The sequence below is a fragment of the Apaloderma vittatum genome, unplaced genomic scaffold (assembly GCF_000703405.1).
Source record: "Apaloderma vittatum isolate BGI_N311 unplaced genomic scaffold, ASM70340v1 scaffold1309, whole genome shotgun sequence".
NCBI lineage: Eukaryota > Metazoa > Chordata > Aves > Trogoniformes > Trogonidae > Apaloderma > Apaloderma vittatum.
Genome location: NW_009734393.1, coordinates 1 through 23,946, shown reverse-complemented (window position 1 = coordinate 23,946; position 23,946 = coordinate 1). Strand labels below are relative to the sequence as shown.

The 23,946-nt window shown below is 40.8% G+C and overlaps 1 protein-coding gene across 1 annotated transcript in view; it reads right to left on the bottom strand.

Annotated features, from left to right (window-relative positions):
• GALNT9 (polypeptide N-acetylgalactosaminyltransferase 9) overlaps nucleotides 1–23,942 on the bottom strand; it is a gene marked incomplete at its 5' end in the record, with an annotated part of 135,136 nt that extends 111,194 nt beyond the window's left edge. The window contains one exon of the mRNA XM_009876227.1: nucleotides 23,855–23,942. Coding sequence (XP_009874529.1) covers nucleotides 23,855–23,942 — 88 coding nt within the window. The remainder of the gene's footprint in view (nucleotides 1–23,854) is intronic.
• Between the last annotated feature and the right edge of the window lie 4 nt (nucleotides 23,943–23,946).

The following is a 23,946-nucleotide window of genomic DNA, read 5'->3' as shown; positions in this document are numbered from 1 at the left end:
AAAACAATTAGTCCTACTTGGTTAGTGCTGACATACTAGCCAGTCAGCTAAGCATTTATAGGTTTCATTCACTGGTATATCACTGGTCAACTCAAAAATATACGTAAAACAAAACTAAACTGATATTAAAAATGCCCATATGATCACATTGCCAAGACCATCTTCCATGGCAACCAGCATTTAACTTGGTGCTGAATTCTCATAAATAAGCTCCTCAAATATCCTTTGTTTAATGTCAAAGCTTTCCTTTCTGAAAGGCCCACTATCAACAAGTCATTTTAAGTGACAAAGTTATTTAGAATAGTCCTGGTGATACCACACAGAAATGTGCAAATATTCTCCAAATCATTTACGACGTAGAGCAAAACAATTAGAGTGTGACCTACTCAACATTTTTCAAATTAAGAATTTTTCAAGAAGAAAATGTCACTACTTCAACTAAACAATTAAAGAGAAAGACAGAAAGAAACTGTCAACATTTGCTAGTAATGAACACGCAAGGCAGTACAAAACTGGGACTGGCTTCTCCAAGTCACAATAAAGTTTGGGACAGTTTAGTCTCTCATGAAAGAATGTCTCTCGCACCTCACTGCTAACACTGTCCTCAGTTGTTATAGTTCCATCATCATCTCTGCTTAATTACAGGACAGAAGAGAGAGTCAGTGGGTCATGAGTTGTTGGTCTGAAGGTCTGCTGTAGGGCTGATGAGAAAATCCTGTGCTAAGGTTAAGTGCAACACTACAGTCTGTCTGAACATAAAAGGACTGAGTACCTACAGGATCAGGAAGCTTTGAACTGAATTTCAGACACTGCCTACTAAAATAACATACCTCATACTGCAATCAGTGATCACGAGTCAGGACAGACCTTGCTCGTGTCTGTGTCTTTGATGTCTTCTTCGTGTTCCTCATCGTCATGCACTGAAATGCTCAACTGTCTCAGAGTGAATTGTGATTCTTAGCAGGACAGGGGAGAGCAGCAGAATCAAAAAGGATCCCCTACAGAAAAACACTCTTGGCATGGCCAAGCTTTGAAAAATTCAGACATCTCTAAGCATTCAAGCCTAGTGAGCTTTTGGAAAGAAGGGAAAACAAGAGGCTGATGCAGCCCCATGTCTCATTATAGGCGTGTGTGGGAGCTGAACTTCAGGTCTCACTAGCAAGGGAGATCTAACAGAGAGCAGAAACCCCACAGGCCATGCACCCATGAGGGGAAGGTAGAAAGATGAAGCTTCAAAACAGCATCTTTTTCTAGAGTTTTGTATTACTCAGACACAGAGAGAAAAGAGCAAAGCATCAAGTTACTGGGGTTGATACCAGCGCTTGATCAGTAAGGAACTTCTTCAAAGCTGTAAGTGAAACAAAATGCTAGGAAAAACGAAAGATGTGCTGAAGGTAAAGGAACATGGTTTTGGTCAGCAGCTCTCTTCCTCACTTAGTCACACTGCCAAAATAGGACAGTGGACCACCTTTGATGACTTATTCCCCAACGCCTGGTAACACAGAACAGAGCTCCTCCCACTGTTCAATGACTACTCCTCCTCCCAGGCCAAGTGTGTTGTCTTCCTCTGCCAAACATGTTTTCCTTCAGTAAGATATAAATCTAACCCAGACTACAACCACGGAAGTGCTCATATCCTGTCTCAAACTGCACAAGGAAAATGCTAAAAATCAATTCAGCTGGACTGAGCTGAGCCCCAGCAGGATGGCAAAGCACCTATTCCTGCTCATCACCTTTTTTCTTAAAAAAAAAATAAAATAAAAAATCACAAGAATTTACAAGCCACTAAGTCCTAGAGAATTTGGACCTAATGTGACATGCAACAACCGCAGAAAAACAAAGGTTTCTAAAGATCATTATAACTACTTCAAATACCTATCTAGTTTTCATTTATGTCTCATACTATTCCTAAATTTATCAAACTGTCTTCAGGTATGTTTTAAAGTTTTTGCATGCTTTGCTCAGCCATACTCCTCTTCTGTGGAAACAGAAAAGGATAGGAGTCTTCATGCCACCTTAGGCTGGCCACATGAACCTCTGCCCAGCCACGTTTTTCTTTTAAAGCTTGTTGCAGACTCCTCTTAGCTTTGAGTTATTTACCTACAGCCCTAACTAGCACCCATTTCACCTATTTTTCCAGGGTTTGAGAGCCCATTGTGGGCAGGGTGCAGCAGTATTGCTGATAGTGCAACCCTGTGGCTCGTGAAAGGTTGAAATCATCATGTTCATAGCTCTGAAATGGTGATGGGTGGGAGAGGGGAAACAACAGCAGCAATGCCTAGTAGGCTGCTATTTTTGAAGCTGCTTTTTCTTTAAATTTTTAGACTAAAAAGGTCTACAGCTCATATGCTGGGATCAGTCATACCCAGTTCAACACTGCAGATAACAACGAGGTCACAAATAATTAGTGTCTGTCATTCACTTCAAATTTATTGCTCTCACTGCAGAGATTTTTGTAAAAGACAGAAATTGCTGGGAGAATGGAGAGCAGAATGAACTGGTCTTAATTTCTTAACCAGATTAATTACTCTGCAGGATGCATAATTTTCTAGGAAGAGACCTTCTATTTTTCACCATAAACCCTGTCACAACGGGAAAATTACTGAAGAGATTTATGTGAGAAACTATGGTAAAAGTAAGCTTGAACTACATCCGTAATTATTTTACTGTCTTTTTTTTAAAATATATTTGCAACACAATTACAAGCAGCAGTAAATCAGGTTCAGACAGTGTTCTGACACATAATTAACCTTTGACAACTCAAAATAAAAATAAGCAATTGAAAATAATTTTACACCATGTTCACAATAGCACAGGTCTGCTCTTAGCTTTTCCTGGACCTTCCTGCCACTTCTAGCAAGGCCACTGCCCCTTTAGCAGCTGCAGTTCTGCTCCCACCTCATCCCTCTTTGATCAGAAATCTGCCCAGGTGGTACGAGAGATGCTGGACAAAATTACAAGGTCAGCTCCATCCCCAGTGCCACCAGATTCAGCAAGCACTGATGGAATTGCTGCAAAATCTCTGAAATGCCCTTGATGACCTGTCTTTCCCCGTGTACCTTCTAAGGCAATAAAAATCTTTGAATCCTAGTTTAACCAAGAAAAAATAAAATTGGGGCAGTAGCAACTCTACATGGATTGATAAAGCTGACTTTTGGCATTTCCAGCACTATCTTTAGAAATAAAAGGTTCATGGACCCTAGAATAGATTTAACATAGTTAAAACAAGATTCTGCTTACAACTTTTTTCAAAAAAATCCATACGTTTGGAAGCAGGTACTGAATTAGTTGCATCTAATAAATTAGCCCTAATGTTTCCATCTTGAATTAGTGCATCATGTTAATTTTGTAATCTTGTTCTGTTGCAGCTAGAAATTCAGATGAAGGTTACAGCATCACTGACTGGCACATCTGTAGGCATGGAGGAAAACACTGGTCTTCCTCCTCCAGGAATTAACAGTACGTATTAGAGCAAGGCAGATGCACAAGAAAAGTAGCTGGTTGGAGGAGGAAGAAAGAGCAACATGAGCGAGCTGTTCAACACTAAGCAGAAGGTCACAGCTCACCAGTTGTCTTGCTATTTATAGCTCCACTTTAGTGATCCCTAAAAACAACTTAGAGGAACAAGTTTTCCAAAAATATCGTGTAGCATCAGAGAAAGGCTCAGTCACATAGCCAACGTCTTGCCTCTCCTATGCACGTAGCACAACCCAGGGAAGATCTGACCAGCTGCTCAGTTCTGTACGTTGCTCAGACCGAGAACTACAGGAGACATCCTGGGAAGGCTAAGCAAGTCCCTATGGGGCACAGTTGCCTGAGAGAAAAGATGCCATGAGCTTTGTCTCAATTTCAGATTGAGTTCTTGATAGCTGAAGAGTAGCTCTCTGCAATTATTGCCTTGGAGAATACAAAAAAAAGCTCTTTGTCCCATAGGCATGAATTTGCTGAATGTGTTAGCAGCTCAGTGCACCAAAATAAAACCTAGAAAAGTAAAAGCATTTTGCAGTTTGCAAATGCAAGGATCAACAATATCCAGGAAAAAAAAATATCTTATTTGGAACTATTTCACTATTTGACATTATTGCAGTCAACTTGGCAAACAGTAATACGCAGTATAAGGAGTCAGTAGTGTCCAGCTCATGATTCAATCTAAATGTTAAACAGAGCCCAGCCCTTAATTTTGCACATCCCAACTTTCCATATGCTGAATCAGTTTCTCCCACCATGACCCCGCAGTAACCCTACGTAATATATAAGATTTGCTGTGCATAGAACTGATTGGAATTTTGTCTGTATCTAAGGTGCTAACTTCCAGCGCTGGAAGGAATGCTGGATGTGGACGAGACTCTTTTTCATACAGAAATGTTCACCAAATCGCACTCCACAGGGACACAGGCTCCAACTCTCTCTGAAGAGGAGAGCAACAAACAAAAACTCCATCCAGTTTAAATGACTCCAGCACTTCCATTTGTCTGAAATCCAAAATACACTTTTTATAGTTGTAATCAAGTTTGCTGCATCCTTGCTTGAAAGATTTATGTTCCCTAGTGCCCAGTATTAGCCCCAAGTATCTCTGAAGATACACAAGGGAGAATACAAACAGTATCCTGTGGCTGATGGCTTGAAAAGAAAAGAAGTACAATAACTTGTAAAGCTGAAGCACTTCGGTGCAACTTTTTGGCTCTCGAAATAGGAGATGCAGTATTTTTGTACCTTGAACTCATGTCCAGACTCTTCTGTCTGTTCAAGTGGAAGCCTGCGATAGTGTTTCTCAACTTCACCCGCAGATGACTGACAATCCTGTAAGATATCTATCAGTGAGAAGACTGCTGAATGACAGTGAAGGGATGAAGTGATTTGGCAGCTCTGCCTTTAGAAGGGCTGTTCCTTTCCTGCCAGCAGAAGCAAGTCAGGCAGAGAGAGCGCAGAATCAGGAGCCCTGGAAATGATGTAGATTAGGACAAATTACCTGGAAAGAGGACTGATATCCCACCCTTTATGTGCTTTGCGCTGTGTTTCTTCCTGTTTAAAATAGGGACATTTTATGCTTGCAGAGACCACTCTGAGGCACAGCCTATGAATAGCTGTCAAGTGCTCAAAGTAAATTAGATGGAAAATGCTATAAAAATGCCCAGGGCTGTTATCAGCGTCTGGGCTGGAAGCTGACCCTTATTCCATCCTACACACTCTGCCTCTACCATATTGATGCATTAATCATTAAACCCTTTATAGTAAGCCCTACCAGCACAGGATTTGGCCAAAACAGCTTTTTTTCTTAATATTTTCGTAGCACATAATCTAGATACAGGACATCATTGTAGCAGATGCTGCATAAGCCTAGAAAGACAGTTCCTACCCCAAAGAGCTTGCTATCAGCATTGAAGACAAGAACAGATGCAGAAAGATAATCAGGGAAGAAGACAAAAAGATAATGTGGATCAGTAGGAGAAGCAGAGGTTGCACCAGTATCCTGTGGATTTCATACTTGTCATAACAGCAGGAAAATATAAGTTACGTCATAACCCACTGGAGGATCATCTTTTCTATGCTGTTAAACACATTCTACTCCGTTGTGCCCCCATACACAGATGGCTTTTTGAGGATGAAAAGGAGATTATTCCTATGGGAAAGTATCCTAGGGACAGAATTTATAGTCCTTTCCAAAGTAAACATGACTGAGATGTTTCTGAAATTATTCCTTTTGTAGAAAAGCTTCTAATAAAAGCTCCCTTACTCATTCAGGTTATTTTGAGATGATGAAAGATGGCAGTTCTGATATATGTAAGATGTTTCCTGTTGAGAAAGCTCAGCACAGCTCCTCCTGTGTCTATAAGAGTGAAGGAGTCCATGAAGATCCCTGGTAAAGCTGCTTCATGACAAACGCAAGCTTCCTAGCACATGACTTTGATGAAGAGGAGAGGAATATCTGAGGAAATACAAAGAAAAATGTGCAACAGAGGGCCGGGTGTAGGAGATAAACATAGTAGGGAAAAACTGTGTTAGTCGTCTTGGCACAATGGGGAGAATGATCAGGTTCATCAATGTATTGAATAAGCCTGCTGGGGAAAAAAAACCAACATGCGTCCTTGCACAGCCATCTTCTCTCCCTGACCTGCTATTCAAAGGTGTGGCACACACGTACTGCTGGCTTCATCAGTCCTTTTACAAGCCTAATTTTTCATTCACTGGCTTAGCAGAAAAAGTAGCATTGCATAGGCTACTCCCTCTCTAGACACAAAATTCATTAGTGCTTTTTAATTGGAAGAAATAGTGTGTTTTTATGTACAGATATCTAATATCAAATGTAATTGCTTTTATAGAATACTCATTTGGAGTTGGTTTCCCCTTGAGATGAGAAAATGTATTCTAACTACAACAGATAATTCAGGAGGAGATAAACAGATTGACGACTGGAAGGACCAAGAAATAGAAGCTACACAGACCATTGGAGATGAAGATAAAAGCTCATTTGTGAGGTAGGACACTGATCTCAAGCCTGTAGATAACTGTAGAGATGCCAGAATTTTTTCAGAGCCTTGATATACACAGAAATCAATTTTCTAAAGAGCAGGGATCCTTAAGCAAGGGAGATCTGTGTGATATATCTTTAATCTTAAATCTTGAGTAACAAAAAAAGAGCCTACTCTATATGCATAATTTTAAATTATACATGTGTGGTTTTGACTTTTTTAAAAATTTTAATTTTAATGATCAAAAAGATCATTCACAGAGAAAGATCAGTTTGTTTTCTTTAAATAAATAACAGACGCCAAGATTGTTCTAGATTTTTTAAAATCCCAGAGGACTTGTGGCTTTTGCTGGTGAAACATAAAAAATGGATTTTTCTCTTCAGGGCTCTGGAGGAAAGCCAGGAAACTCCTCCGGTGATGGTATAAATCTGGAGTTGGGAGTCGGGGAGCTGAAATGTTGGTGTAGCTGCCCAGCAGCCCACTGATACTCAAAGGAGACAACGATCACTTTGGTTATCTGCCCTCTGGCAGTAGCCACTACCTGAGGCTTCAGTGGAAACGAAACACAACTCGTAAAGCACTTGGCCAATTAAACTCTGCACAGTCCCTGGAAGCAGAGTTCCCTTCTGAACCCCATAGGCAGGTAACTAAAGCCCTGAAGCATAATATTAGATTATCCTCATTATCTTAACTCAGACAGGTAGAAATAGGGTTTAAAAGTAGCCTGTGCCCTTTAAAAGCCCAGGCACTAATACTGGATTCAATGGCCTCCTGCAGCAATGAATTCTCTGGTACTGTCACAGTCAGAGTGTCACTGAATCACATGAAATGGATCATCCGTATCCATATATTAGATTTCCTTTAATTGTTCCAGGGAAACCGAGGTGAGAACTCCTGGGGAAAGTGATCATTAAAACAATAACGGAGCCATTCTAGAGAAAGGGAAAAGGGTTTCTCCTTGAAGAGCTCCAAGATGCAAGAGTAAAACTTTGAGGCTGTTCAATTAGATTCAGGAACAAGCTGTTCCAAGTGAAGTTACAGGGCTTTCATTTCATAAATGAGGAAAAGATCTTGTGTGAATCAGAGGCAGGGAAAGGAAGTGGTGGATCACTGCAGGAAGGGAGTTTTGACCTAGGGTCTGACAGGACATAGCCCACACGTGAAAAGATGCACTTGGACACAATGACATTTTCTTGCACCTCAGAGCTGATCGCACATCTCTAACTGTTTAAAATAACCCGTGTGATTTCTGACACAGTTCTTCATAGGAAATCCCTGACTGACCTATTCTGAGACCAGCTCAACTACAGCAGTAAATCCCACGGGGTTAGGTTCCATAAGGAAGAAGTTCTCTTTAAGTACAAGGAATTTTTTAAAAAAGCATATCTAACTTCAGGTCCTATGCCAGCTAGGCTCTGTTGTGCTGATATTAACCAAAGGCTGTATCGCATCTGACACCACCGAGCCCGCCAACTACCTCCTCTCAGCCCAGGTTTCAGTCAGGCACCCTTGGGACTCTGCTCTAGCTCGGAGGGATTGTGTCCACAACTAAGCAAGACTTCTCTCCCTGGTCAAGGGTGTTCAGTGAGCTCTCGACAAGGGCCAGGCAAGCCCATCTCCTGCAGCATCATTTTGCAATCATGCTCCACATTATTTGCAGACATTCATATGCCTCCCTGCTCATTTACTTAAACAGCCTCCTATTAAATTATACTAACATAATCACACAGACAGCTTTCCCAGTAACAGTCACATACTACACTTGCCATTTGTATGACTGAAAAGCTCCTGGTTGTTCAATCCATTTTATACAGCAGAGGATGGCAGCATTAAATGCAGGCGTAGTAGCTGCTGGAGCATAAAATCATATTATGCATAAAAGTAGGATCTTGGTCTTCCACCACTGTGAAATTAGTCACCAAGTCCACTTCTGGCAATATAACTACAATAAAGAGATAACTAACACCTCCAGACCTGCTGGCAAGGTCCACTGTTCTCTCTTCCATGTTCCGAGAGTCATTGCCTGGTGTCTTTGTTGGCCCCTGGAGAAGCAAACGATCTGAAAAAGGTCCCCAGTTTTGTCAGAACAAGGCTGTTTCTCTTATCTGCTGCCTCTCAATGTTATAATCAGGCATTTCTCCTTGGGAATAGATGGCAGAAGAGATTGCCTGCTATTGAGGACATGAGATTTTCAATACTTCCATCAGATCTCTTCACGGACCCATGCAGAAAATCAGTTAATTTGGATATCGGTTTTGACAGGAGCCAGAGAAAGCCTTGATTCCTCCATTTTCTCTTCAGTCTGATGTGGCCTTACAGGCTCTTCAAAGGTGACATATTTTTCTTTTGCACCATTACACAGTAATATTGATGGCTGGCCTCAAAGCATACTCATCCTCCTGACAGACTCCCTATTTTACATGTGTAGATGTGTGTATTTTTCTTGAACTGTGTTTGTGTGCTTCTTTTTCAGGCACAACTTTGACACCTCTCAGGAAGTTTGGCTTGGAAATTTGATTTGAGACGGAACTTCCATCTCTCTTTTTCCTCTACTCTTCTCCCTTTATTTTCATATCTCATGTCAACGCACATGAGAGCGGTGCCTTGCTTGTCAATGCCAGGCTGCCGTGTCTCCTTCCATCAGTCTCTTAATACACATATGATTTAATTTTCTACCAGCAGGACAAGTCCATTCAAAACCAAACACAGAACACATTCGAAACAGCAAAAATACAGCCCGGAAATCAGTATCTAAATCAAAATACTTAAAAATCAACAATTTATGGCAGTTTGGAAGCTACAATGCCTGAAGAAAGTTACTCTGCAGAGTCCTCCTAACCGGTGAGATAAACTGGGCGCTAACTCTAGAGTGGATCTGTTAGAGGATGTGCCACAAATAGAGGTCCGATTGTCTTCCACTTACAGAAGAGGAGGAGAAGCAGTCCGTAGGGCTGAGATCGTACTTGGTTCTATTGTTTAAGGAAACGCTGAGCCTGGATGTGGTTTTGGCTCCAGAGAGGAAAGTGTATGCTCTTGAAATTCATAAGAGAAAGCCTATTTGGAAATGAAAGACACAATGTTGCATGGATAGCTTATACAATTAATCAGGGATTTATCAGGGAAAAATAGAAAGAATTAGGTACCATATTCTCTGGAGGAAGTAAATCAAAGGATAAGGCAGTTTTGCAAAAGAAAGGAGAAATGAGGATAAATAACAATTGTCAATGAATTTGAGAAAATAAAGATGTTAGATGTTAGGGAAAAAATATTGGCACAATGTTTTATTTAAAAGTGGTAATAAAAACATTGCTTACTTTGATTTCTGCCCTTTCTGGTTTATTGTTGATATAAAGATAAATTGACTCAGACTTCCAGGAGCAGCAAAGCTACGATCCACTGTTAAAGGCACTTTTAAAACCAGCACTGCTATAATGCCTGATTCATTATTAACAAGATTGGCTTCATTGCATCTTGGTATTTTTACGAATTGCCTGTGACCTACGGCTAGTTTAGGCCCTGACAAACTCACTGCAAGACAAAATGGGCTTTGTTTGACATAGGCAGAGTGCGTTTGGTAACAAGATGTTACTTCGATCCACCTACACCACATTTAAAACTATCACATGTGTATAGAGTTCAGAACACATATAAAGACAACGGCCAAGTTTTTTAATTGCAGCTCAGACATCTTCAATTTAGGTTCCTAATGACATTGATTGCAGTAGTGTTTATCTGCTTTCCACCAAAGCAATGTAAAAAGAAATTCAAGTTTTCAGAGACCCAATTTTTCTTCAAGCTCTCCTTTACTTTATGCAGAAATTCCATAAAAGAAAAAATGTTCCTGTCCCCTGATGTGTCTCAGGTTTGTAGTTATGACTACATTATGAGATGTTGAATTACACAGTAAAGAGAGAAACTAAAATAGGAATAGAAGGTGCCTTTATAGGGGAGGAGATCCTTCAGTGAAGAGACAGGTATTAATCAGAATTCAAATTTCAGAAAACTGAGGCCTGAGCTTACAGCTTGGACTCCTCAAGGACACAAAGCAGATGTGTCATCCAGTCACGCTTAAACTTCAGGTCAGACCCACATTTCCCATGAGCAGAAAGAGCTTTCCAGCACCCAAATGGTCCCAGAGAAAGCCAATGCTGAGCCCCTGGTCCATTAAAGGTATCTGATGAGATGGGCAGCAAGGCACGCTTCATGCTGCCTAGGAAAGAGCAGCACTGGATCACTTCTCTACTCCTTACACAATTTAATTATTCAGTCACTACTGAAAGGGAATGACATGCCAGTGGGACCCATGTCTGCCATGTAAGGAAGCTGAAAATAAAGGAGGCTCTCCTGCAGTACTGGTGTAGTGTCAGGGAAATTTCATGCTGCTGTAGTTATTAACTGAACTAAGCAGAAAAGCAGAAAAAAACCTGCTTGTGTTATCATATTGCCAATTAACAGAGCAAGCAGAAGAATTCAACGCGAAGATCTGAATCTGGTTCCCTTAAAAGCTAAGAATTGAGTTTGCAAGTTTGTGTTTAAATAAAGTGAAAATCCCATTTGTCATCAATACATTTTTTAGCCTGGTTTGCTAGGAAAAAACAGTTCTGTGAGATCATGCTGTCTGCATTTGTCTATCAGTCTGCTTCTCTTTCTCATACTCTCCCCTCACCTGTGCTCGTTAGATTTTGAGGACTGTATCTAATTTCAGCCAAAGCTTGGCAGACAGTCAGAGGTCTCCAAAAATTACATTTCTGCAAGTGTCACAAAAGTCAACATCTGGAAAGAAACTATCATTAAAATGTTCCTACTGAGAGAAGAGGTTCAGTGAAAGATCAAATACAAGAGACCTGTCGGAGGTATTAGACACCACCCAAGAATTCACCTTTAGGATCCCAACCCACAAGAAAGTCAACTTTCTTGCTTTTGCTGCTGAAGGAACTAAATGCTTTTTTTGAAGGTTAATTGTGGTAATTACTGGATGCCCAGGTCTGTTAGATGTCTGGCTGTTATTTGTATCATTGATTAACAATATCACGAGGTAAGATGCTGCACAGACTAGTCTGGACTCAGACCTCCTCAGTTAAATAGAGGACACAGATAATGGAAGGGGATGAAAGGAAAACAGAGATGAGCTGACCCTATAGCTAAAGAGCAAAGGAAAGGCACACCTGGAAACGAAGCCCAGGTATCCTAAGCCTGGGTCTTGTATTTCAGCAGCTCTAAATATTTTCGTGAAAGCTAGCACTGAATCTGCTCCATTAGCCCCCAGTTCCCGTTTCTGTGGGCTAACACACACTTCTTGTCAGGTGTTAGGGTCGATGATGAGAACCAGGTTAAGTGATAAAAGAGCATGCTTTTCGGTTGCAGATTAGGGGATCCCTAATGAAATAATGAGGTATGTCTGTGACCCCATTTAAAACTACTTTCCTGGTAAAGATACCATGTTAAAGCAAATCCACATGGAAATGCCTGACTCACTAAACTAGCGCTTCCTCACTGCAGAACGGAGAGACGCAGACATAAAGGTGAGGCACCATGACAGGAGGACACACTACTCGATGGAACCCTGGCATTCATTAAGAAATTAATGCTTGTGATTGTTTGTAGTAGGGGTGCTTTTTCCTCCCTACTTATGAAAGAAATATAATGCCAAGTACAATCCCAAATCCACACAGCCTCACCAGCAGAGTATCAAACAAAACCCTTTCGTTTTTTTGAGAGGGAATTTGTCAGTTCAGTATCTGTCAAAATACTTTGGAAAATAATCACCTCTGGTTTCACAGCCATATGCCAAGACACTCAGATCTAGCACAGAGAAGTCACAGGCGTGCTGTGTCACCCGTCAAACAGATTAAAGGCATCTTCTTCCAGTTCAGGGACAAAACTAAAAGATCGTATGCTGACTTCTTTTTCTAAAATAAATTTCTATCCAGAAATAACCAGTTTTGTTTTCTGATATCTCAGCCTACCATCACACAAAGCATTGCCCAGTCATATCCAGCTGGTGTTGATCCTGTATTAGCTGTCCTGTCCTTTGGGTCCAGTTCAGGTCTTGCCACTACAGTGCCATAAGCAGGCTATGTAAGAGACAGCTTTCATCACTTGAAGTTCTGGTCCAGAATAATTAGTAACCATCTACGTTAACGTGACTTGTCAAAGTGCGTTATGGGTTTTGCCAGTATAACCTGTTGCTGCAATGTGCTGCTGGGGAACTTCACGTCTCCTTAGGGCTAGAGCAGTACTAGCATGACTCAAGCACGGACCCTGATTCCAGTCCACTACTCCTGCGCTTACTGCATAGACTGCAAGTAACTTGAGTAAGAAGAATTTTACCAAGTATTTCACTGGTCTCATTCTTCCATACCTCCACTGCGTCTCTAAGACAGAAGCATTTGTGTCCCACCTTCACATCAGTAAGATTAAAGGCTAAGAGATGCCTAAAGAAGTAGCCCTGTAATATACACAAAATTGCCCTCTGAAATTTTCAGCGCCTTCACCAAGGGCTGCATCCCCCAAGCCCGTGTCCGTTGGCTTGCCGGGCTGCGCCATCCCAGCTTCAAAGTTAGGTCACGTCTTAGCTGTCTCATGAATATTTCTCCTCCGCTTCCACGTATTTTTTGTTCGCTCTTCTCACTGTGCAAGGAAAACTTAAAAAATCTCACTTTGAAATTTTTTAATGTGTGATGGAAAGAGGAAGATAAAGACTCCAGTTGTTAGGCAGATCAGGTTCAGAACGAATCACAGAAGAAATTCTTGATTTCCTGACCTCAGCCAAGAGGGCTCTCTGCAGCGTGCCTTAGAGTTCTGTAGGCCCAAAATGGGAACATGACTGTGAATAAGGGAACGATAACGTACCATTTCAGCAAGCAGAAGGTTTTGCATATATCCCCACCAGATACTAGCCATTGCCATTCCAGGATTAATTTTCTGTTGAATGAAAATGCATTGAGCTAGATGGATCTAGTTCAGGAGGAGGATCAGGCTGGCACAGGTCTAAAATCAAAGATTATTGGTTTTGTGTATTCAAAGCTGGAGTAGTTGAGAGCAAAATGTGCATTGTAGGTGCTGACACGTTCAGGTCTGTGCCTAAAGGGGTATCTCAGGAAGGATATATCGCGTGAGTTTGCCAAATACTAAATTGAAGAAAGATGCAAAATTTCTAATTAAGACCTGCAAATCTATTCACTCTTCCCTACAATGTTAGCAGTGAACAAACAGAAGACGTTCGACAGGTGTTCAGAGAGCTGTCACTTCTAGTAGATGCAAAAGAACTTTAAAAAGTGGGAGAAAAGACTAGTCACCAGGAGGAAACAGACAAGCAGGCTCCAGCGGAGGATTTGGCTGCCCACATCCCTGTGATGGTGCTGGAAGTTAGAAGCCTAAATCTGCAGACCTGAATTCTAGGGATTCTCCATGTGACACAGAAATTATGTAACAGAACTCCCCCCAAAAAACATGGTTTCCACACCCGCAATTAACACAGGCTAACACCTAAACCACTCAGCCACCCATTTTTCCACGCCAAACCCACTCATTGCCAGTGTAAATCATAAGCATGATCAGCTCCCTTTTACCTCATACTCCACTCCCATCTGTTACATGGAGCCACCTGCAATCTATCATCGTGGTTTAGGATTAACAGCTCTGTGCAGGAAAATCTGTTTTTCCTATTAGAGGGGTGAACGGTACCTCATCCCTGCTCAGCAGCTCCAGTACAGTGCTTGTAGCACCAGCACCATAGGACCACGGAAGCCTCACTGGCCAGCTGACGCCACACAACAGGTGTCAGCACCTTGCAGCCACACATTTGTGCTTGTGGTAGTCACCACAAGGCATTGCAGACATAAAATTTTGCAGCTATCAGTAGCCTCATTTTGCACATGGCTGGATAACTAGAAATTTGCCTTACAAGGAATCTATAAAGCAACTGCAAATTTTAATCCTGAGGAAGACCAACCTTTGGGTTATACAATGCTGTTTCAATTGGGGATATTTTTAGTCTTATCGCTGCCTTCAGTTCAGTATGCACAGGAAAGAATACCACCAATCTTTTCTACAACACAAGGCTTGAACACTTGCTTGAAAATGAGTTAACATAACAAAAAATACATTTTTATTTACAAAAGCTTCACATCCTAGAGGAATATGAGAGCTGTAGAAAAAAACAAACTCGATTTCTAAAAGGGCAGTAAGGCCCCATTGCCAAATAAAATACAAAACCAGCATAAAGAATCCATATCAAAACCAACCAATTAACCCTATCACCCCACCAAAAATGCCAGAGAAAAAATGAGAATCAAACTTCTCCAGTATTGCAGGAGCTGGCTTTCCAGCTGTCATGGTGGATACCTTCCAAGAAAAATGAGCTCCTGTGCAACAAAACCCCTTTTGCTTTGAGAACTACCTTGGCTAGGATGCCAGCTTTGGCCTTGGGAAACAGGAATTGGAGGCTGTGTGTAACCTTGCACAAGTCCCAGATTTTGACTCATTCCAGAGTGCTCTAACACACTTAGGATTAACTTCTAAGTACTAGCATCTGGGGTCCAACTGAGTGCTTGCAGAAAGGACCTGTTGTCCCTTCAGGGAAAGATCAAATCTTTGGCTGAGACTCAGGATGGGGCTAGTCAACAGAGGAGACTGAAGGCAACAACGAAAACACCCCATCCGTGCTTTGGAATCTGAAAACATTTGCCCGCGTAAGACCCACAGCTCTAAAAAATGCAGCAGAGGTCTTATTCCTCACCTAAAGGAAGGGGAAAGCTATATGATCTTCCTTTTGGTTTCATTTTTGAAACAATATGCTACTGGTTAAAGCATTCAGCTAGGACACAGATAATCCATACACGTTTAATTGCATATGCATACTAAAAATACTTTTTCAATCAAGTCTTGAGAAAAAGCCTAGTTTTGGATTCCAGTTAATAACTCTGAGTTAGGCACTAGTTTACCCAGCACTGTAAAACCGAGACAAAAAGTTAATATAAGCAGAAGCAGATCTCAAAGTTCAAAAATGAAGAGCTTCTACCATGCAGGCAACGGCGAAGGGATGGGGGAGTTACGTCCATGGGAGCACAGACAGTAGCTGAGGCACTGGGGTTGTGCACAACAGCACGTCCAGTAACGGACATGGTGTGAGAAGAGGATTCAGTTTTGCTCCGTGGTAGGTAGGTAGTACTGTGCAGTGTGGTGGAAACAGATAAATCAATCTCTGAACAAAGCTTGCTCAGATACCAGGAGCAAGACAGCCATGATAAGGCTGTTAATCTGCTGCTAATCTGACCTCCTGGTCTGTGTACTTGTTTTTGCAAAATGCAAACTGGAGCCAAACAGTGCAAACACCAAAGCAAAGACTCCAGTACTAGGGATCAGAGGCAGAAACATAAAGCTCACATATTACTAGAAAGGGGAATCACTCCAAAACCTCCAGAGAGGAAGAAATCTGTTCTCAACCATACTAAAGTAGTACAGGGACACAGCATGAATATATCTTTTATACTACATATATATCATCATAACTAGCCAATACACTGTTCATCTTGTGGCAGAAGTACTTTCATTTGGCCAAATTTACTACTGGAGTTACTATGCTGATAACTACTGGCTGTGCTGATGCTTCTGAATCAATACAATCAAGCACGGATAAATTTAGGCAACCAACTTTAACAGGACTAAGTGCATGGTTGAGCTGAGGAGAATTTGGATTATTGCTGCAGGCATAAAAACCTCATTTGAGCAAGTTACCCCATCCAAGCAACAATATTTGTCACTGTCCACCCAACGCGCTGCTGACAGAACAGCGGCTGGCAGGATCTGCGATTTGCTTGGAAAGCAGTGTTGGATTTGTACCTGACTTAGATCCCCGACTAAGCACGACTGCTGACTGTATCACAGACATGATTTTTAACAGTTCTTTCCAGGAACAAAAACTAGTAACACACTGGTAATCCCACAGAGAACAGCTCTGTGCTTCACGAGCCTATGAAGTCTGTGACAGAGGATACCCCTCACAGGTACCTCTGCACAGTCTAACACAGCCTTACAGGTACTACTGACTCTATAGGTAGCAGTTATGTTTCACAGTATCCAAATATTTAAAGAACTTCACAGAAGAGAGAGACCTAGCAGGATCCAATTTCTTTCCTGATCAGTTTATCCGATGTTAAAGCCTAGTTGGTAGATGTTTTTATGCTGCTTGTACCAAATGGTGATTCAACTCTAGCAAAGTCATGCCACATAAAGACCCTTACACTAGCGAGCACTTTTTCTCTGAGTACTCCAGTAAAGGCAACCAGATCACCTACAGAAGTAGATCTGAAATATAACTAAAAGGTAGATGATGGAGTTTCATGGCTGCCTTTTGCCCACACAGGCTCAGAGTTTCTCCTCTGCCTCCTGCCACAGCTAATTGCCTGAGGAGGGGAAGCAGTGGTTTGTACAGCCAGGGAATTGTCTTTTCCCAGTGCTATACCATTTTACAGTGGCTATTCCATCCAAGGGAGATACTGGCATTGCAGCAGCCTCTTATGCATTTGCTCTAACATTGAGTCCAAGAGGCTAAAATTAAAGCAAAATGCACTGAAGAATCCCACAGGCCCAACATGTTCTTTTGTATTTTCATCCCCTTAGTTTGGGTTATATAGATTTCCAAATGATGCTGTGAAATAGGTAACCCCCTCCTGTAGTACTCTGGCATCAAATATCTCTGCCTGACAGAATCATTTTTAAGTAGAAGTGCTTAGAGAAGCTTTTTCAAAAACCTTTTCCTCAGTTTAGTTTTCTTAATCATTGCCCATTCTCCCAGGATGACATACAAATTGTAGCTCAAGTATTGTAAGTTTAAATCGGACTGTGGTGGCTTCTAGAGAATGGCTCCACAGGAGGTGGTGCAAGACTAAAAATATTCAGAAATCTACGGTCTCACCTTTTCTCAGAATGTTTGCTCATTTACTTAGAGAACTCTTCAGCCCCTGAGAAACCTGTGTCCACACTGCTCACGATGACAAAGCAGAATCAGTCTATTGTCTCCTCAGCTATCTACCTGCTGGTGCCCTCAAACTCTCCTCCAAAGCCAGTAATCAAGGATACGCTTGACAAAAAAAAAACAACACCAAAACCCCCAAAAAAGGCCACACATATATTTGGCCTTGCCACAAATAGCAATGAGTCCAAGTTAGCTAAATCAGGTGAAATTAAAAACTAGTGCAAAGAGCCACAGAAGCAAAAGCCTGCTTCCTGTAGGAACTATAGCTCATCTCCTAAACTATGTGGGAAACCTGGATATTCCAGAACACCTGAAAGCATAAAAACTATGGGGAAGAGAAAGTTTTTAATCTGTTTGCATCTGCCGTGCTGTTCTTGAAATGGGTTTTGCCTCCACCTACGATGTTTTCAGATATTCACAACCATTTCCATGGCACCATAGCAGTGGTCATGTACACATCCAATTAGCACTTGGCTGCTTTAGCCCTGTGCTCTTGGGATAAGATGACTTTGGGTCACTGGGAGGATCTTTTTTCTGGCTTTCATTCTCAGAAGCTAGTTCTCTTATTTCAGATGACAGTTTTGATCAATAGGACTACAACAAGGTTGGAAGCTGCTCTGCTGTCAGTGGCTTTTTTTCCTTTCTGTTATCCAGAACATCACAGGCTCTTTTTTCTTTTTTCCCCCCTTTCAGTTTGTTAGTTTAAAACTAAGTGATGGAAATTACTACGAAGTGAAACCCCACAAATAATAACAATAATAAAAAGTATGCCAAGTATATTGAGAAAGAGAGACTAAGTATCCATTAGTGAAGTTAGAGAGGGGTATTAATAAAAGGAAGATTTGTTAAACATGACTCATTTCTTTTCCTTCCGTTCATAAATCTTATTATTTCCTTGGAGAACAGCCATGCACCCAGCAGCTGGAACTGCATTCTTAAATGATGTTCTTAGTTTAACTGCTACCTGACTTTACTTACTGAAAAATCAAGCAACCAATAAAAAAACCCAATCTGAACCAAAAAAAGATCCCACCTCCCATGTCAAGGGTCCTAAGTTAAAGCCAGATTTTCTAATCCTCTAAACCTTTACAATGGTTATAGATGTGCAATGACCACACTGCAGCTCTTCACTAGAAAGATGACAGACCCGTATTTACTTACTTTTCCAACTCCAGTAACATCTACAAAGAAATGGAAAGAAACTGGACTGAAAGATCTCCTAAATGGCAACAAAAACAGTAACTGCCGAAGATTTTTCTTTCCACCTCTGTAAACATTGCTTTAAATCTTATACAGTACAAATTATTCAAGTTCTAACAAATGAGTCAATGATAAAATTACAACATGATTTTTATGTCAAAATAAGATTTCTTCCCAGCTACAAATGCAAGAAGCTGAAACAGTACATTAAAAAAAAAATAGTTTCCAGTAGATGAAACTAGAAGAATATAGAGAGACTCTAAAATCACTAATGTGCTGCTGGGAAGGGAGATGTGGTTTTTGTATTTGTCAATATTTTGAAGAGCTGAATACAATTTTGCCTGTTTCACAGAAGAGATTTACCCTCTTTTTTTCTGCCAGACCTTTAGACCTTTTCTTCCTAAAGTGCCTGAATAGAGTAACGCTATTTTGAATACCACCTTATATTTTTTCATGGGCTATCCAAATACTGACTCAGGATGTTTTCTTCCCTTATTTTAAGGAAAAATATCTTGACCTTCCTAAAAGCACTGACTACATGTTTTCTCAGCTACATAAATCAGGACTAACACAGCTAAAGCCAATCTGAAGTGGAAATCATTCTTTTGGACTTGACCATCACTTCAAAATACAAAAGGTCAGGCCTAAGCTTGAGTAACTGATCCAGAACAATTGAAAATACTTGTTACGTGCTGTGTGGTAACCTGATCAAACAATCTGCAAAATGAGGCCACATGAGGAAGCCACTCACTAGGTCAAGGAAAGCACATAGCTGAGAGCAATCCCCACAAGTAAGTTGATACTTTTAGAGATAATTATGTGCTAATTTTCTCAGATGCCTGTTACTATCAGACCGTAACCACATTAAATAGAAATAGCTATTACATGAAAATCTGTATGTGGGTACAAGAAGGTGCAGCTTCAGTAGCGCAGTCACACTTAGTCTTCCCCTATGCACATGTGTGGCTTTTCCTCTCTTCTTTGCAAAGGAATTACTCTTCAGCTGAAAGTTGCCAGCTATAAAAGCTTCCTTCTGACAAATCTGATGTAGATATTTGCATGATTCATTTACAGTCTGTTCTCAACTCTTACTTTCGATATGGAAATTTTGAACCATTTTCAACTGGTCCCCAAGCCTATGAAGAATAAACTGTCCTTTTAAAAATACTACTGTACCTTTTAAGTATGCAGATTGCCAGGCTGAATTTTAAATGCAATCACTTTGCTTCCAGTACACTTTAAAAATCAGGTGTCACAGTCTGCATGAATCAGTCCTCTGCACCCAGGACCTGCTATTTCCATCATTTTAAGCCTGTGTGCTGCAATTATGTGAATTGTCCAGTTTTTCCCCCAGCCTCCTCCATGAAATGCACATGCAGTATAAAACCCATTTATCATAGTGGAAATTGCTATTGTATTTAATCTTCCCAAAGAGAGCAAAATCGAATTATGATGTGTAAAGAATGATAATCTGTCAAATTCAAGGGAATACTCCAAACTTATGCCTGGACATCTGCAACAGAACAGGTCAAAGAGGTCTAATGTAGAAGACATGGGTAGGAAGACATGATGTGAGCATTCATAATGAGAAGATAAAAACTCCCCTGATCTTTGCAGATTGAATGAAACCTAATTACACATTGTATTGATTGTTGTGTATTACTGGAAAGAGACAGTGAAAAGGGAAAAAGGCAATTACAATGAAATTGTAGTCTGACCCTTCAATTGCTTTTGGCATGAAAGGTTATACCTTACTTTGGGCATCAAAAATGCTTCATCCTCTATAGTAAATCATTAGCAACAGACTCAGATGCAAAACTGATTAGAGGAAAAAAACAGGTCGATTAAATTTTTTCTATAAAAACACAGGCAAAGGAACAAAATACTAAGGCGTTAACGTTATGCTGTTTCATGAATTGCTACAAAGGATATCCAGCATTAGTTCCGTGTTGACAGACAATAAATCATACTCATCAATAGAAATACCACAGTAAAAAAGAAGAAATATAGATTGATGAACTAGATGCAGAATCCAAAGTCAACTATTAAGAGGTAATAGAGAGTTTCACCAAGAAAATTCCACAGATGTGTTTCATTGCTTTCCTTTCCCTTTGCACGCTCTGTTCATTTACTTTCACCAAAAACAGCAGCAGCTGAGCGCAAAGAAAGCTTTCAGAAATATTACTTCTCCAAGTTGATAGAAAATCAAAGCACGAGCCAACTGAAAACTATTGTTTGGGTGTATGTCTGAATGACTCTGCAGAGAATCATGGCAATTCTCATTCATTCCATTCTAAAAACTCTTGTTCTGCCAAAGACAATTGCAAGGACCAGCTTTCTACTGAGTTTCAAGCACAGTGCTCTGTTCTGCACACACCTCCACAGGCACTGTATGCACAGCTTTTATTCAGGCTGAAAAGTTAATGAGTTCTCTAGCGAACAGGTTTGTGTTGCCTCTTGATACAATTGCAACGTTACTGCTTGTGTTTATTTTTCCTTGCAGAAGGTACACTTTCAAATAACATTTCTTTGATTGCATACAAACAAACGAGTGTGACAGAAACAAAATTCCGTATAGCTGCAGCAGCATGGCTGGTCTCTCACAGAAGTATCTTTCTCTTGCACTGAGTCTTCCAAAGAGTCCCTAGAAAATCTAGCCAAGGTCTTACCAGTTTAATGCTAATCTGAATAGAAAAGAAAAATGAAATAACAGAACACCGAAACTTTATTACGAAAAATATAAGATACTTAATAGGTGGCTCTAAACTTGCTGAGCTCAAAATAGAAAGAACTAAGAGCAGAAAACTTGAAATACTAATCTGGCCAGATCTACCATGACAGTATCATTGAGCTAGACTCAAACTTCTGGTGCTTGCAGGACTTCTGGGTATGCAAGGAATTCATATTCCTTATGAATAAAATCTGTCTACCCATCTCTGTCTCTCCATATAAAAGTGACTTTGGCCCACCTCATGATAAAATAATGTCCAAGAGGGCCTCAGATCATTCTCCAAACTTGCAATAAAGCAATATATAGGATAATGTCTGAGAAACCTTGCTCAGCATTAGGATGGAACTACAGAGCTCCAGAGCAAAGTGCTTCTGTAATAGCAGTCTTTCCGTGAGACACAGCAGAGCATTGTCACAGACAGGCTCCCTGGAATCTCATTTATGCCCATTAATGGCATAAATAATGAGTCATGATATTAAAAAAAGAATACCAGTGAGGTAAACTCAAACAGATGCCTGATCTTGATTTCACTTACAGTGGAGCATCTCCTAATTTTTTAGGACTCTTGGGGTTTACTGCCACAGGACAAGGGGCAGGGGGAAGGGAAAGAAAGCGACAAAGTATCTTTCACAACGATGCTGAAATTATTAATCTGTGTTAATGTATCACTGTGTGCTAAAAAAAAAAAAAGCCACATAACTGTCAGAGAGAAACTGAAGGGAAATGAATAGGAAATTTAAACAGCTCAGCTTGAATAACTTCCTGCATTTTCCTGTGTAAGAACTTTCAGGAAGAAGAAACTGCCTGCAGTGTTTATTATGACCTGAACATGCAACATGACATTTAAGTTCAAGTAATTTCACTATGAAGTCAACTATCCAACAAACTAAACTAAAGAAGAAGAAGAAAAAAGTCCCCAAAATAAAGGCATATGTTACAGAGAACTTCCTGTTTACTGTGAAGCCACAGTCATTACGTGCAATGGTGCCTGCCTAGTACATTAAGGACTCCTGCTGATTCTCCAAGTGATCCTACACTGAGATGAACGTGGAGCAGGTAAACCCTACCCAAAGTCTCACCTATGAACAACACCAAGAACAAATCAATTTGGGCCAAAAAGATTCCATTGAGTTGAGCTACAATGGATATAGCTCAGGGACTGAACTAATTTAGTTTGGGAAGTCTATGGCTTTTTTGAATTTGGGAGGAGGATTTCCCTCTTAAATCCTACATTCTTCAAAACTGCTCCAAAACATGATTAGGAAACACAGCTGCTGACGCTTTCCGTCTAATTCATGAATGTATACTTTGTGACTAACATCCACACTACTCATTCCCCTTCTCTCTTCCCTGTTTCATACAGACAGTGTTTAAGGGGGTGCCTGTTCTGTAACACTTGCTGGCATAGACTGGGTATTACCATAACAGTCTAACCTACCTAGATTTATACAATCATTCAGAAAGTAGTAATACAAAATATACTTTATCCTAGCCCTCCTATTTGTCTGCATTTTAAGACTACAGTAGCCTTTGTTAAATCAATGTTATGAGTAAGATTTTCTCAAGCAGCCTAGAAGCACATTTGGTATCCTGAAACATATTTACACTGGAACTTTTATTTGATGCTAGACACTAAATGTTACATTTATATTATAATTTCATGTAAGAGTTCACTCCTTCAGCCTCCTCTTATCCAAAGCACTAATGTATTTAATCACATACTTATTCCTTTGATGTTCCGCATTTAGAACTTTATAAATCCATGCAAAATACAAATGCACTTGTTCTGCAGAATTAGTTTCTATCTGAAACATTAGTTGTCCTATAATAACTTTTATGGCTTAGCCTGTTCTAAGTTCCATGGAAGGGTTCACACCAAGATTTTTCCAGGCTGGTGAATTAAAATTGAATGTCATAAGAAGTGGTGGACGCTTCCCTGCCTCACCAAAGATAATTGCAAATTTAAATGGCAAAGTCATTAAGGAGACATAGGGGTGCTATGTTTAAACAGATCATTAAAAGTACACAGTGTAAGAACTCAGCAGAATCCTTTTGAAGTAGTTCTGAGACCAAGTGTATGACTTCCAGCTATAACCTAACAGTGTATTTGCTATACAAACACCTACCCATGCAGAGTTAATAGAACTAGGCAAACTGTAAAACCTGGTACAGTTCATAGGGGCTTCCACCAGCGCTTAAACCCAGGAACTCTGCAGCCTCCTTAACTTTGCATCTACTGAGGAAGTCCTGCCTTTGGACCAAGCGTTGGCAGCGGGGGGCTCCTTTCAGCAAAACCCTGCAGCCACCTCTTGTCCCTTCGTTCTCTGCACCTCAGCATCGGGTCCGCGTGCATCGTGCCCAGGCGTCCCTCCCGTGAGGGCAGGCACTTTGGGGGGTCTTCCCCAACCGGCAGCACCCTCCCAGGACACGGGGTGCCACGGGACCGATGCTGCATCCCCTCCCAGCCCTCCGTACCGTTTAGCTGGTTGTAGACCACTTCCTCCAGGTGGTCCAGGCGCTGCAGGATGGACTCCCTGTCCGCCAGGCTGCCCACCTTGGCGCCACGG